The sequence below is a fragment of the Dunckerocampus dactyliophorus genome, chromosome 10 (genome assembly GCF_027744805.1).
Source record: "Dunckerocampus dactyliophorus isolate RoL2022-P2 chromosome 10, RoL_Ddac_1.1, whole genome shotgun sequence".
Lineage (NCBI taxonomy): Eukaryota > Metazoa > Chordata > Actinopteri > Syngnathiformes > Syngnathidae > Dunckerocampus > Dunckerocampus dactyliophorus.
In genome coordinates, this window is record NC_072828.1 from 22,740,487 (window position 1) to 22,757,252 (window position 16,766).

Below are 16,766 nucleotides of genomic sequence, written 5' to 3' on the forward strand. Positions count from 1 at the left end.
CTCATACATGTTGACATTTTCATTGAAAAAAGCAAGCATGGATTAGATAAGAGGCTGTCTTAGAAATGTGCAAGCTTTTTGTTTTTGTTAAAGCTGAAATAGTTTGACAAGAGCCAAAGACCACAAAGTGCAAAGATGAGCCAAAAAACAAAAAGGAGAAGGTGGAAGACATTTAGTCAAATGTACAGTGAATGATGATCCTTCAGTGGGAGTGCATTACAAAAAAGGATGCACTATGTCAGGTGGACAAGACTGGAAAAAAGCAAGGCCACAGCATAATTGACTGAACATGACGGGCGACAGCCAGATGTTAGTATGGTTTTGATGGGTGAGGAAGATGGACGGACTGTCAAAGGAACAGGAAGAATAAAGGGAGAGGGGGGAAGAGAGAAAGAGGGCAGGGCAGGAACCAAGCTTGCACAGATGAGCCTCAAAGAGTGTGTGAACGCTACAGTTAGCCCTGTTGCAGATAAAACTTACCTTCAAAGGTTAAATAAAACTTCCCTCTGTCAAACCATACAAGGGATGGCTGGTCATTCTCTGTGTGGGGTCAAGGGGTGGGGTTGAAGGACAGAAGTGGGGATGGGACGGAGGGTGGCAGAGGAGAGGGATGAACAGGAAGGAAGGAGGTGACGGAGGTGGGTGAGAAGGGGAGGAGAGAAGGATAGTAGCGTGAGTCTTACATGGTAGGTCTGTCACGTCACTGTGAGGTGAAACAGAGGTGGAGGCCGGGTGTGTAGGGGCAAGAGAGGACCACAGCAAGCCCAGACACAGTTATGATAGAACATGTGACGATATGGGTGTGGACAACAGTTTCTCTAGGAGTGCCATCACTTTCTGAGCTTGTTCTTTGCATTGGTTCTGAAGTATTAAAATTTTGCCAATAGTGGGTCAGTTTTGCACAGTTTATGCTGCACATTTCCACTAGCACCAATTAAAACAATCGTACAGGTTTTAAGTGAGCTTCACTTTATGCTCCATTGCCCACATTTCTTACCACTATAAAAAGGATGATAGCTGACTGCACTGTTCATAAAGTTCCTGTAGGAGGCAGACATGCAACCATTTGTAGGGTGCAGAAAAAAGGGGACTGATGCACAGCAGCATACTGTAACTATATTAAAAGGGGCTGGATTTATACATAGGCGGTATAACAAGCTAATGGAAATTGTAGTTTAACTGACCTACACCATATTTGGATACTTAATTTAATAGTAAAACATTACATTTAAACATTGCAAGCTATCCTGGAAATGACAGAAGGAAAGACTAATGGTATTGTGAATGAGATTTAAACTAGGTGGGTTGTCTGAAGGCCTCGTGAAGACAACAGCAATGGCAGGTGTTCAGATGGTGAGGGAGGTACAAAGGGCTGTGTTTCTCTGGCGAGTGTACAAACGACAGGTTTGAAAGGCAGGTGTGAGGGTTCAAGCGTAGGAAGAGGTGGCGGCTTTAAGGCCTGTCAGGATTGGCTGATTTTGAGGCTGTGTCATGCTCCAACAGTGATCAGAAGAAGATGGCAGGAATACCAAATGCCATGCCTTCATAAATCTGCTAATTCTCATGCCAGACTTCAAACATCTCTAATAGTCGCTCTGATCTGACAGTATGCATGCGTGTGTGTTTGAGTGGCCTTCAGATAAGTTGTTTAGAACACGGAACTGTGGCACTGACTCACGAAAGGTATCTCTTTTGAGTGAGTGCACTGCACTCAATGAACACATAATGCAATATGTGTTGCTTGGAAAAGAGACAGGAAGTTTCCATGGTGACATGGTGAGACAGCCACTGGTGCACAGTCATAAAACAGAGAGAAGAGCCTTAACAGTTATATGAGAAAGACACCCAAATGTGGTGATGAATGGTATGCAGGATGAAGCTTTATGTGCCATCATAGCCTTCAATGTTATGGCAAGTAATTGGGGCAAATGATGGGGCAAATGATGGGGCACATGACTGAATATCTGCAGAAAGTGCAGAGAAAAGGAGAGAAAAAGGAGAGATAGGCAGGCTATCGTAATGACAATGAGCAATCAGTGTGTGGAAAAATCTGTGATGACAAAAGCAAAACAATGAAGACAATTGTGTTGTGATCCCTACATTTGTGAGCCAAACCTTTATAAGTAAGTCCAGTCAAATATATAGGCATTGGGGAATGTCGCAAAAACTTTTTAAAAATGTTTCAATAAACAATGCAAATGGGACGAGTACAAATGTTTGTAAGAAATAGCATTGGGGGATACGTATGCCAGAGGTTATCTGAACTGCACACAAATCTACATATTGTACTGTTTATGTCACTTAAGTTGTTTTTCTTGTAATATATTTTGTGAATGCCAAGATGCAATCATTCACATTAATGCTTCTGATTTTTTTTGCACCTGCTTTCATTGTGGCAAGTAGCAACTTATACTTGTACTACTGTAACAGCAAAAAAGTGCAGAAATGCCGATATTTGGAGACCCATTACAACTCCCAATTGTACTGCTTGGAGGAAAATGGGGCTTGGAGTACACCGGCCCTAGGAAGCATATGTGCATATAATACTGTATACACAGGTGTATACTATGGGGACATCAATTATATTCTATCATGTATTAACCAGTGTTAAATTTGGCCCATTACCTACATATATTTGACTGACGTTTACAGAGAAAACACAATCAATAGTCTTTACTTTGTCATAAAGCAATGAAAAGCATCAAAGACACCCTTCTGACGAGATCTCTACTATACCTGCAAATGAATCAAAATGTCTCCCAAAGGAAGGCAGCTTGTCTACATAAGCATCATCTTCTGACAAGCCAAAGGACAAATAAAAACACGGGGTAGCACAAAAGAGAGCAAATCAAACCAATGGAACAGCAAGTATGAAAATGTAAAAAATACATATACACACAAATGATAAACACAATGATATAATAAAGTATGAAAATACAGACTAAAGTTAAGATACGTTCAAGTTATCGTCTACATCTAGTTAAGCAAGTTAGTTTTCGTTATTTCATTTACCTACCTATAAATCTGTTTAAGAACAGCAATTCAAATGGCTTCTGTGCTACAGTTAACTATTTTAACTGCAGCTGCCTTGCTCCATTTGTCTATTTTATAAAACGATACAGGTTTACTACTATCCCATCTGCCCTGCATTTTGTGATGTGATTGGATACAGTTTAACACTTAAAAGGCTTGCCGAACATTTAGGCACTTTAAATGAATAACTCCAAGTTATTAAGTTGACACCTCCCAGTCATGCATAGTGTGTTTATTAATGTTGGGATCGGCCATTTCACAGGGTGAATGATCCTCCCAGATTCTTTTATTTGTAACAGCTGTGAAATTAGTCTAGGAATCTCAAGTACAGTTTACAATTTAATTCAAACAGGAGTAGATACAAGCGACTGCAATGCTAGCGCTACAGAGGGCGATTAGCTGCCAACAAAACCCTGTTCTGCTTTGTACAATGGGTGTAATCTCCCTTTTTAGTTGTTTGGATGTTAGGCACCAACCCATCCCAGTAGGACAGCTAACCGCTTCTCGGACAGAGATTATGATAGTGTCATATCTAGAAACTATGCGTGTGTGTGTGTGTGTGTGTGTGTGTGTGTGTGTGCAAGATAGCTATGAGAACAGTGTATCAGCCAAGATGGCCTCACGATCGTGCGTAATGTTTCTGCTATCAACAAGCCTTCAACATGTCTTGTTCAAAGCAGAGTGAAAATATTCCCTTCCTACCATTAATATAAATAGCAACCCCTGTAACAACTGTTACATACTTATCTGATGTGGGTATTGACCTAACTCACTAATATGATTCTCGAGGAAAACACGCTTGAGTGATGTTGAAATCAATAATATGCCGCATTAATTCCTGAACACGTCACTATGTAGCTTCCAAATGGCCAACTGCAAAGCTCAGGGACAGGCGATAATGTACCAACCTGACACGGAGAGGTCTTTGCTGACAGTGGGAGTGGTGGCAGCACTGAGGGAGTTGGTTGAGGAGATGGAGGAGGTGCTCTCCGCACGTGCCAAAGGAGCAATGGGAGGGGGGCTGGCTGCATGGACTGGTGGACTAAATGGTCGATTCTGGAAAAAAAACAAACAAAAAAACAAAATAAAATTATCAAAATATACATTGCTAAGCCAGGAAGACATTTACTCAAAATAAACGGCACTCCCCAAACTACAGTAACTATGATTTTATAGTAATTGTGATATGGCCTATGTCTTGCACTCTCTCTAGAGTTGAGCAGACCTGCCAGTGCTCAACTCTGTGTCCTGTGGTAGCTGTTATTGTGCTATAAAATAACCGAAATGTACTTACAGTATCTCCTACAGATGGTTTTCCAGGAGGAAGTTTGGGTCTGGAAGGGGGGCGGGGCGGAGGAGGAGGTGGAGTGGGGTTGACTGCTGAAGGAGTGGCAGGTCGTACAGGAGAAGAAGAACCTATAAAGAAAACCATAACATAATAATGATGACAATGTTATGTTTTAGATGTAGGCAGAAGGAAAATCTCACTATTTCCAGGTCACAAAAAGCTTTGGAAGTAAACATGAATGCACATTTATGGACTTTGCTTCCCTATGAAACATTATGTTGAAGTAATATATTGTCTTCAAGGCGATTTGGTCAATAGTGCCACATAATGTACACACTGAAGGCTCTGTCCCATACAGCTGTTTAACGACTACGTCTCTCTCTGCCTCGATCTAAATATTTACATCATAATGGCGGCAAATTTTAATGCTTTGGTTATGGACGGTAGATAGTACAGCACGAGTGACGTCCAAATACGTCTCAGTATGAATAATGTCTTCACTCAGCCCATCTTATAGAACAATCAAATGCCCGAGTAATGTCTGCTTAAGGATGAGTGATGATCGAAACAGCTGAAAAATCAACATGCAGTTAGCGCCTGATAAACGACCAAGCTCCGCTCATCACCACATCACAACAGTTGGAGCTCCTGGAAGGTCCACATCGCTTGACCACAAAAAGAAATATTTGAGTATATAAAATGTTGTGGCTGTGAAAACATAATTCTTTTCATGTTGCGTATGATGAGTTCCATGGGTTGTGGAGGACGAGCTGTCCACCTGCCCAACAGCCATAAAAATCTAAAAAGTGGTAAGATTCCGCCCGAGGAATGCCGCAAAGCAACCCCGCAGGCATTGGGGAATTACGCAATTAGGGTCGCCACTTGTCATTGAGAGGTCATGGTTGGTCCCGCCAATTCAACTGAGAACCACTGGTGTAGAGTATTTAATGAGCAACTCACCACTTTTCGTCCCCCCAGCTCCTGATGTTGGACCGGGTGATGACACCACTGCCCGGTACGTAGGAGGAGGGGGTGGTGGAGGTGTACTTCGGTTGCCCTGGCTTGCATCTTTGGGCGAGGTGGAAATTTCACCTTCATTCTCTTTAGGTTGGGTGGCATCTATATTCTTTGACTGGATTGGTGGAATGGAGCATGTTGCTGTTTCCTCAGCAGGTGACTTCACCGCTGGAGGCGTGCTAGGTTTGGGAGTTGCTGTGATGCTGGTATGTGAATCAACAGGAGGATGAGTGGAAGCGAGTGAAAAGGCAAGCTCCTTGGGTGAAGAAAGTGAGGAAGTGGCTGGAGAGAGCGGATTTCGGTCATCAGGTGTAGAACGCCCAGAAGGGATAGAAGGTGCAGCAGGCTCCTCCGAGGGAGGTGGGGAAGTGGGTAAAGAAGCACTGAGAACTTCTTTTGTAGAAGGAGACTTAGGCAGATGTGATGAAGTGTCGTCGGAAGGAGGTGGTGACATAGGTAATGGTGGGGCAGGAGATTCCGGTGGTGGGGGAGAGGCGGGTAACGGAGGCGCTGCTTCCTCGAGGGGTGGGGAAGAGGGATGTGAAGGTGCAGGTTCCTTTGGTAGAGGTGGCCGGTCAGGAGACTTTTCAGTGAAGCAGACCCATGTGTCACTGGCATCCTCATTTGCTGGGGGAGACTGCTCTGGTCCAAATAAGTTATCCACGTCAGCAATGGATGGCTTTCTTGAAGAGTTTTCTGCTTCTGCTGAAGCATCTGACACAGACCCAACAACTGTTCAATAAAAGATCTCGGACACACAAGTCAACAGAAGACAATGGAAAACATACAGCATACTGCATACGTTAGATACTGTACAAACAAATCAAGACTGCTGAGATTAAAAAAAACATTTCAGATGTAATGGTTTGATAAAACAAGAGAGACATAAAATATGTTACCAGTGTTATCTGAGGAAGCAGGGGCATTTGCCAAGGGAGATGTTGGGACATTCTTGGGTGGAAGTGGAGGTGGAGCTGCAGATATTGATAGTGAAACAATCAATAACAGAGCCCTGGAGATTAATATCTAATCAAATGTCTAATTACACACTGTATTTATTTCTTTTGGTCAGTTGAATTTGTTTGGCTAACACAAGCTGAAATGTAAAAGAGGCTGTCTTTAAAAACAACAACAAAACGGCACCTGCCATGGCCACACGTCTTCTAAAAAACATGCACTCATCTCAAAATTTCCCACTGTTAAATTTGACCACCACAAACGTTGTTTTAGTTGACTGATAACAGACTGAAATAACTCATTTTTAGCCTTGTGTAGCAAAACGAGGCTTGCGTTTTCATACGACTTCACAGTGTTCACTGTAATCTCATTATGATGACTTTCCCTCCTCTGGCACGATTGGAAGAAACGGGCCAGGGTCCTGCACGATTGACCATTGCACATGGTTAGACGCATCACAGGATGACCGCATTGTGATCGCTGTTCACCAACTCTTAAAGATAACAGCCAGCGTTCTTAATAGAAATAAAGAGAAATACTTGAAATAATCCACAAAGCAAAAAATCCAGGGCACATTTGCTCACTCGCAAGTACATCTGCATGTGTAATAAAGACATGTATATGATTAATAATAATTAATCATTTAATTAATATGATTGCTCCTCCTACAAGTTAGAAATGATAACCGGCACACTGCACATCCATCCATGGATTTTCTACAGTTTATCCTGTTCAGGGTTGTGGGGAGCTGGGCTTAATCCCAGTTGATTTGGGGTGATAGGTGGACTACATGCTGGACTGGTCACCTCTCCATCGCACGGCACATACGGTCCACCAAATTGCAGTAATACGGCTACGTACAAGCGATGGTACAAAGAGATCGACCATAGCACAAATGAGAGGAGGGGCGATTGCGCCCAGGTGTGAGTACATCCCTGACTTATTGTACTTTTGGTTGGATGAAATGATTTCACAGGTACAGATTAAAGCTCGACCTATGAAAGATGGCCCCCAAAAACATCAACCATGCAACACAACTCATGCATCCACCACCATGCCAAAAGCACAAGAAAGGCAGCAAGAAAGGTGGGTGCTGAAATGAAAAGGAAACGCTGACAAATTGAGTGCTATAATTACAGCATCAGGTTGTGAGTGTGTCTGTTATTTAGGAGATGAAGGGGGCTTGTGAGATGACTTGATGAATGCTTGTATAGTCACCAGGGAGATGAAGAGGTACACCATAATTAACAGGAAATTCTAAACTTACTTCCTGTGGGGAAGGGTCTTGAGGACTCTGACAGTGAAGCCCCCCACACATCAGTCTCAGACAGAACCACTAGGTTCAGGAGGGGACAGAACACCAAAACATGAGCTGCCAGATAAAATAAACCACTCCAGGTACAGTATAGTACATTTTGTGCAAAACACAATATTATAAATGACAATGTTTTTTGACTACACTTGCTTCAGGTTTTTATGTAATATTGATACAATATTGTACATAAAATACAATACACTACAACTTATTAATCCTCATTCAGATACATAACTGTAAGACGTTGTACAGTACAACAAGTCATCTAACATCTAATCTATTTTCCTGAAAGAAATGTAAAATGTAGGCGTTACGTAACTGCTAAGAGCTCTCCAAGAGTCTGCCTCAATACATCCAACTGGACCCACTGAGAGCAGGAGACAACAGACTCTGCATATTGACAAGGTGCACCATGCAAATGTCTTGGAGTGACACTTTAAATTGTGACCAAAGCAAACGCACAGTAATTTACCAAAAAAGACAAGTAAGCCTTAAGGGAACAACAGGGACGTTAGAATATACTGTACGTGAGGAAAGGATGGAGAGAACAAGAAAAAGCAGGATTTGGCTGAAAGCCTTTGGGAAATAATGTACTGCATATACTGTACGCATAAAATCTTCACAGAAAATTACTGACAGAAAGCGTATACATACAGTGGGGGAAATAATGTTTTCAGTCCCTGTTTAGTTTGTAAGTTTTCCCCCTTACAAAGACATGAATAATCCCATAATTTTTATGGTAGGTGTATTTTAACAGACCGAGACGGAATATCAACAAAACAAATTCAGGAAAAAAAGGTTGCAAATTAACTTGTATTTTATTTAGTGAAATAAGTATTTGATCCCCTATCAACCAGCAAGAATTCTGACTACCACACACCACGAAACACACAAATCCTGTTCCTTCAGCAAAAAGCTTGGTGAGAAAGATGGCAATATCTCACCTTGTGTTGTAAGGATTATTCTGAGAAGGATCAGCCCAGAAATACACTAAAGGAACTTGCTATTGATTTGAAGGGAGCTGGGGGCGATCCTGCAGTGTCCGCAAGGCACCCCTGCTCATATGGGCACTAAGTGATTCAGACAAGGCTTGGGGGTACAGTAGGTGTTGCGAGCATTTGAATTTGAATGATTCCGGTTCCCAACATTTCTCAATTCCGATTCTTTTAAAAGTCAGGGTCATAAAAGTTTGCATGGTTTAAATGTGGGCGCGAACCAGCTTTCTTTTTGGATGAACTTTATTATGAATTCCTCGCAGGGCTATTTTCAACAAATATCAAACAATTTAACTTGAATATGAACGAAAAATCTTGATTTATGAAAATCTCATGTGTGAATGCTTATGCGTTGATCAGTGTTGCTTGGTCTTGGGCAGCGAGGGCAGGCTGTTATGCACACCCAGAGGCTCCACGGAAGGTGGCGAAAACGGGTGGGGCCTGTAGCACACCCAGCAATGCTCTGCTGTAGGCAGAGATGTCGAGCAGGGAGCTGGGCTTCATGTAGCCCGGAAATGGTGCATGGAGCTCGGACAGAACGGCGAGGTCTTCAGCCTGGAGCATGCCCAGCGAGGCTTCACGGAAGGTGGGGAAGTGCAGCCCAGAGCCCGGCTAAAAACGGCACTTGAAGCTCTATTGTGCACACCCAGCGAGACTCTGTGGAAGGTGGGGAAGTTTAGCAGGAAAAGGGACTTCATGCAGCTCAGAAATAGTGTGCGGAGCCTGGCCATAATGGTGAGGTGTTCTGTGGCGCATGCCCGGAGAGGCTCCAGAGAGGCGGGGAAGTGCAGCGGAGAACTGGGCCTCCCAGCACGGAAATAGTGCCTGGAGCCCGGGCAGAATGGAATTTATTTCTACTGGTTGGCGGAAGGGGCATCAAAACTAAAAATTTAAAAATGTTGACGATCCCAGGAGAATCGGAATGTTAGTCCCAGTTCCCATTGTTGCTCGAGACTCAATGCCCAACCTTATTTGGGAGAATGTGATGTGGTCTGATAAGACCAAAATGTACCTTTTTGAAATGTGCACAACCCTGGTAACCTAGTACAAGATCCTTTCCACCGGGTACTAAGCTGCATGAGGATCAAGTACTTATTTCTCCAATGAAAAAAACATGAAAATATGAACTTTATGTAATGTTTTTTTTTCTCCACTGATTTTTTTTGGTTGATATTCTGTCTTGTTATATACAGTATTATTTCCCCTGCTCTACACACATTCGAAGAACACACAAGGGTCACCACAAGATAAGTCGAAATAAAAAGTAACAAAGATACAGAGTCAAAAATTACCTTCTACTTTCTGTTCTCCAAAGGCTGTTTCCAAAGGAGGTCCAAACAAATCTGTGGTGTCTTCCGGGGCTGGTGTATTTTGACTACTGCTGGGACATTTTGGGAAAAAAAAACAACAACACTGTAGAGTAAACAACATCTAAACACAGTTCGTGTCATCAAGTAATGAAAGGACATACTATACAGTCATTCCTCGCAATATTGCGCCTCGATTATCGCTCCCTCGCTATATTGCGTTTTTTCAGAAAATAAATTAATAAATGACTGCTGTTTCGTGGTAGACTGTAGTCTATTATTACTCAAAACACATTGAAATACAAGTGATATCTAGTATTTTGGTCTCTAGGTGGCAGTAATGACACAAAACATTGAGACATTACATCAGTGTTACCAACTTGGTCGCTAATCTGGCGACTTTCCAAACCCTCTTTGCGACATATTCTCTCAAAAGCGACTAGCAAAAAAATCTAGTGACTTTTTCTGCCGTTGTTGGAGATTTTTCTGGTATTGGGAGACTTAAAAGTGAAAGCACGTATTGTTCTGCTGTATTGTTCTCACTGAGCAGCAGCGGGTGCTGCCGAGAGCTCCGCCCCGTCCTGCGGCACGCTGAGAGCCTAGTGGAGCTCTATGCATCCAAAGTGCAAATGAATCACGCATGTGTGAGGTGCGATGCCGCCGGCGTGGATTTCCCCCTGTTTTACAGAGTGGCATCTAAAATGTAAATGTTTCTTAATCTTCATTAAATTTCTTCTCATTACACTCAAGCCTCACTCGGTCTTTTACCTGTCAGTGTGTCAGAACATGTAATGGGAGAATGTTGTGTGATAAATTAAACAAGTAGCCCTAACTGCAAGACAAAGGATGGAGGCTGGATGTAATAATCACGCTGTCTAAACGTGGAGAGGTGCTAGCTGAGATAAAAAAGTTATTTTATTTTGATGAAGTGATGGTCAATTTTAAATTCAACCAAGAATCAAGTTTTTTTGTAGTTCTGAACGTAATTAAAGCGTTTTTACTCACGTTTTTGTCTATCCAACGTGGTTATGCTTTTCCTACAGCATCTGTTACAACATCATATGCAAATAATATGCAAATAAGACAATGATGTCATCGAGTAAGTTCTACGACAGCGATTAGCTACAGTACTTTTCTTACTGAGGAGTTGGCAACAGTGCATTACATTACCTTAAATTTATTTATCGTGGTCGGGTCTCGAATCAATTAACCGCGATAAACGAGGGATGACTGCATATTGTAAGTCACATGTATGTACATTTGAACAATTACACATCATTTAATGGCAGTTTACATTATTATGCAGTCAAGTACAGTACTGTGTATACAAACACAAAGTCATAAACTCCTCGTGAGCGAACACTGTAGTAGATACCTGGGGGCTGGTGGTGCAGGAGCTGGTGTGGGGGCCGTAGTAGGCACGGAAGGAACAACACGTCGTGGTCTGACGATCTCTTTACCTGGGCATCACATTTTTACGTGTCTAACGTAAGACTTGTACATCACATTCTACTAGTTCTTTATGATTTAATAGGAAGCTGAGCAAATGGTGTAACAAAACTCATACTTACAGGAGGTGTTACTTTTCAACCCCTAAAACATGAAAAATAAAGTTCAAAAACCCCAAACTCACATATCGCTACAATTTAACCAAGTAAATTAAACTAGATTTACTCGACCACTGCGTTAACCAAGAGATGACTGAAATTTTTTCCTCAAATTATTCCCTTTCTGGGCAAAAAAATAAAAAGACTGGATTAAAAAATTGAAGGAAGATTTTTTTTTTTTTTTTTTAATAAATTCCAAAATATTTAATCCACAACATTACAAACGATTCACATTGTTTATGTGACAACGGAAGGCTTTCAATACAGGCTTAAGAGCAAAACAACTACTGAGAAGACACCAGCAAAAGACAATTAACTGCTATTGGAAAGGTAACACAGAAATGATACTGCCTGTTCAACTGTGTTCTTAAACAGTCATGTCTACAGTATGTGCATGCATGTATGAACACGAGGCATAGACGGCAGAGAGACAACATAAGGAAAAAACGTGAGAGAAAAAAGCCAAAGAAGAGATCAGAGGATATGAGAAGACTCAACGGGAAGTGACTGAAGTTAGACTTCAAAGTGCTGTTGGAAATCTCAGTACAGGGATCAAGTACGAAGCATAATGGAAAGCAAGTAAACATGCACACACGTAATCGTGAGAATCAGGAAACACAGTACATGTATCTAAATGTATCTTTGACTGTACACGTGTTATTTATACCTTTGATATTTACTTTGAGAGTTTCAAGCCATCACTTCAGCCACTGATCCCATCTATCTACAGTATGTATGTACGCTATGTATCTCTTGTGTTTAACCAAGTGAAGCCAAGTGACATATTTAGCTCGACGAAGGAAGACGGAGGAAAAGGGACACTTACCGGGCTACGTCTCTGTGACCAGCAAAAAGGAAGAGAGAAGAGACACCTGATCAGAGAGTAACAAATCAGTAACAGACATCATATGAATCAGAGGATGATAGGTGCAGCAAGAGTGAAGGATGCAATCTTTCTAAGATTTTAAAGGAAAGGTCTGTGCAGCATTATGAGATTAACTAGAACGAGTATAATTTTTTTCTCCACATAGATGTTTTGTTTTTTCATTTGTGTGCATAAAATGTTTCCCGATTTCTATTATATTATTAAGTATAAATAGAAAAACAGGATAAAATGGTTTAAGATGGCCGAAGAGAGGCAATGGTATGAGAACAAATTGCAAAGCTTCCTTTCTCCTATGTATATTTTAATGTTTTATGTTCTAGCCACCTGTTTTTAAACCCAACACTAATATTGCCATCTAATAATTTCTTTTTATTTTCTCCTCTATTGTCTTTTCTACTTGTTTCACCTCTTTAATTTATATTGTAACCTCGCCATCTGCCTGTGTCACGCCATCAACCCTTCCCATCTCCACCCCTCGCTCATGTGCGTGCTCCAGTTGTGCAGTGAGCCATGAGTGATTACAGTGACGCAACCGGGGGAGGGGCATGCAGGGAGCTATTCATTTCATTGGAGCAGGACAGTGTGCAACGCCGCTTCTCATAACCAATCATTGTTGTTCTCACAGTGTAAACAGGAAGTGATGAGACCATGACCTTTTTGCTTCTCTGAGAGTCACCACTAGTCTGTACTGCCTCAGATTTGTTTTAATGAACACAGTGCAGTATGCAATGTAAAGAATAGTTTAAATTAAAACGTCATGAAAACAACTGCACTGTATTAGTTTAAAAAATAAAGTATTTAAATATTAAAATGTGCATCCCACACAAAATGTTGTAATTTTAGGATTGCTGTTTTACTTTAAACTTGATTACTTTGCAACTATTATTTTATTTGTAAATATGAAATGGCAAATATATACAGTAATTTAGGACTGGTTCATTACTGTAAATACGGTTTTAAAATGCACTTTGAATTTTGAACACACACACACACACACACACACACACACACACACACACACACACACACACACACACACACACACAGTCTCCCTACTGTGTGCAGTGTTCAGCAATTCAAATACAATGTGGAAGCCCTTGTACTTTAAGTGATTGGGATGTGAAAATATGCAAACCTTGCAGCATAAGTATGATTTGTCTATAAATTAATCTAAAAATATATATCTACATGGCAAAAATATTCAATTAAAAACGCCAAAACACAAACATATGTACATGCAAAGCAAAGGCTTACCGGACTCCTCTACAAAAGGATAATAGAGGCAAAAAAGGGGAAATAGAACAAAAAATTATATACGACTAAACTACAGTACATGAATGAGGAGAGGATAAAGCAAGCAGTCTGTGTACATCATCAACTGCATCAAATGTATTCAATAAATACTGTGATTGTGAATGTGTAGTGCATTATTATAATTCAACATAATACGCCATACAATGACATACACATACACCGAACAAGAAGTGTAGCTAAAATTCTGCCTTTTAGAAAGAAAATTAAATTAAATAGCTTTGATTCAAGTGTGGATTAAAACATTTATTTTACTTCTGCCTATGTAAATCCGTGCGTGCGCATACATTTACCAAAATCACGGCACTCATCGACCATTTAGCTTCTTAGTGTCCTGTGTCGGTAGTGAACAACAGCAAACGAGAGACGAGTGTTATTGGAGCTGGAACTAATCAATGTGTTACAACTACGGCTGTCAAAAAAAACATGCTAACGTTATTTATTTAAACAATTACATTAAAACTTTTAGCCTAATTAATGCATGAGCATCATGGCAAGCCACACCTGTGTTATGACAGCAGATGGACGGAGGCACAGTATAGCGTCCCTACAGGGTGACACAGAGTCTAACGCTCCTTTATAACGTTAATCTGACCTGAACACATCAACAGCAGTCCAAGTTCAAACACCACATGTGTATCTCCAACTCGCAAATACATCTGTAGTCTGTTCGTTCTGGGAAAAACAGTTCCTCGTTCTCGAGGTGCACTCACAACATCATCTTTATTATGCATGTTTGCGTGGTCTAAATAAACAGAAAGACAAAAAAATAACAATAAGTGGATATTCTTATCTGCATTTAAGTGTGCTTGGAAATCCCAGAAAACACACTAAAAAAGATGTGAATTCTACTTAAATTATGTGGTGTCTTTGAACGCAACACCTCATTGCTCGGAGACTATGGTAAATACATTTTCAGATGCTTATTTTCATTTAAATCGTCAGTTTATTTGTACATATAATCCTGTCCTGTCATTTATCCATCCATCCATCCATCCATCCATCCATCCATCCATCCATCTTCTATGCCGCTTATCCTCACTAGGGTCGTGGGGGTATGCTGGAGCCTATCACAGCTGACTTTTGGCGAGAGGTAAAACGTACACCCTGGACTGGTCGCCAACCAATCGCAAGGTACATATAGACAAACAATCTTTCACACTTACATTCATACATATGGACAATTTACAGTCGCCAACATGCATGTTTTTGGAAAGTGGGAGTACCCGGGAGAAAACCCACGCATGCTTGGGGAGAACATGCAAAATCCACACGGAGATGCCCAAGACAAGATTCAAACCCAGATATTCCAGATTTCCTGACCGTCTGGCACAACATGCTAACCACTAGGCCACCGTGCAGCTGGTTAAAACTTATTTAATGAATTACTCACGCCTGAATTAGAGCATACTCACACTAGGCCCACTTAACAACTAAAGCACAACATGTTTGACTAGTGCAAGCGCACCGATTCACACCCAGGCACGGCCAACATCCCCTCCTTTGGCACAATTGGAAAAGGTAGGCCGGGGCTGGCACAATTCTATGCACATGCACATATGCACATGCAATGTGCGTAGTAAAAACGTAGTATGTAATTAATGCGATCCGTCCTCTTGCAAATAAGTCATGAAACCTGAACCTTCCGTAGTACAAATAATCAAAATGACTTGAAATAAGGTAATAAATACAAAATAATAATCCACAAAGTCAAGGAAAGTGCAGTAAAATAGCACAGTAGAAGTGATGGGACAGGCAAACAGACTGTAGCACTATTGCTCAGTGTGAGCGCAGGCTAGCGGGGACCAGGAGCATGAGGGGGAATGGCGCACAAGTCCAGCAGAGCATGAATGGCTTAGAGTGAGTACATAGATTGTGCAATAATACTGTATGTAGGTAGTGCCCGTGTGACGTGTATGTGCGTGAAATGCTTTTTTTTTGTTTTTGCATGTGTGGTTCCCAAACTTTTTACAGCCACGTACCCCTTCAGACAATTGACTTGAAGCCATGCACCCCACACTCTAGACAAGTTTTCACAGTGCGGGGATTGGAACCCTAATATAAATAAAATCTGCAAGATTAAACACTCACTCACTTAATGCACAACATAATCATCAAATTTAACTCACAGAAATGAAGAACTTCATGCTCTGTCTCCTTCTTTCTTTGTGCTCCGACTGTGCGCTCTGCACTACGAGGCGTTCATGCGCCGTCTTAATTGTGAGTGTTAGGCGCTAATTGTTTTTCATTTTTATTCACATACCGCCGATGACAACTGGCGTACCCCTGGGGGTACACGTACCCCACTTTGGGAACCTAGGCTTTAAAGGGAAAAGGAGAAATATCCTATAAGCTCTACCTCATAATTTGGTTGATCTTTGATGGCGAATATACACAACAAGAAATGTACTGATATGGGCAACAACTGTCATCATATACTGTACCTATACTTTCACAAATGAACACAACCACTGCCAGCATAAAAAGACCTTCACACCTGATCGAGTCAACAAAGCTGTGGTCAATAGCGGGTGATGCCACTGAAGCACAAATTAATTATTGAGATCCAGAGCTCATGTGACTACAGGCAACCTCAAACAGTTAAATGACACACGATTTCTGTGTGCCCACTTTCCTATCTAAATTATTCAGTATGGTCAACTGAAGCTACCATCCTCTGTGCTGAATAGAGGAATTACATTCTTGCCACAAATGCTACTGCTAATTTTTGCTATGATTAACAAAGCACTTTTACTGTTAATGGAACACTATTTTCACACTGTGCTGTTTTGGCAGCCCGGCATCAGCAGATGTGATGAGACTGCTTTGTGCCGCAGATGCTACATGAATGGGAGAATTCTGAGGTCACTGGGAGCTCGACCAAAACATCACAACAAAACTGAAGTTGGAACATCTAGTAGAAATGGATAATCATGTTGAACTTTAGGTTTAATGATTTGTCTTGAGTCTAGAATACAAACTAGGAATAGTTCCATTTATATGCAGATGCAAGGAAAGCAAAATAGTGGTTTGTTTATATTTCTGTTACT

The 16,766-nt window shown here is 41.2% G+C and overlaps 1 protein-coding gene across 12 annotated transcripts in view; it reads right to left on the bottom strand.

Annotated features, from left to right (window-relative positions):
- Window positions 1-16,766, bottom strand: part of sgip1a (SH3GL interacting endocytic adaptor 1a) — a 50,015-nt gene that overhangs the window by 11,762 nt on the left and 21,487 nt on the right. For 2 of the 12 annotated variants that reach the window (XM_054788961.1, XM_054788968.1), the window contains 11 exons: window positions 12,346-12,357; window positions 11,484-11,505; window positions 11,288-11,372; window positions 9,898-9,983; window positions 7,563-7,631; window positions 6,238-6,312; window positions 5,282-6,052; window positions 4,328-4,449; window positions 3,942-4,089; window positions 2,737-2,796; window positions 481-540 (listed from right to left, as the gene is read on the bottom strand). In XM_054788961.1, coding sequence (XP_054644936.1) covers window positions 481-540; window positions 2,737-2,796; window positions 3,942-4,089; window positions 4,328-4,449; window positions 5,282-6,052; window positions 6,238-6,312; window positions 7,563-7,631; window positions 9,898-9,983; window positions 11,288-11,372; window positions 11,484-11,505; window positions 12,346-12,357 — 1,510 coding nt within the window. Of the gene's footprint in view, window positions 1-480; window positions 541-2,736; window positions 2,797-3,941; window positions 4,090-4,327; window positions 4,450-5,281; window positions 6,053-6,237; window positions 6,313-7,562; window positions 7,632-9,897; window positions 9,987-11,287; window positions 11,373-11,483; window positions 11,506-12,345; window positions 12,358-16,766 lie in introns of all 12 variants that reach the window. The other 10 variants (XM_054788960.1, XM_054788962.1, XM_054788963.1 and 7 more) reach the window with 6 other exon arrangements.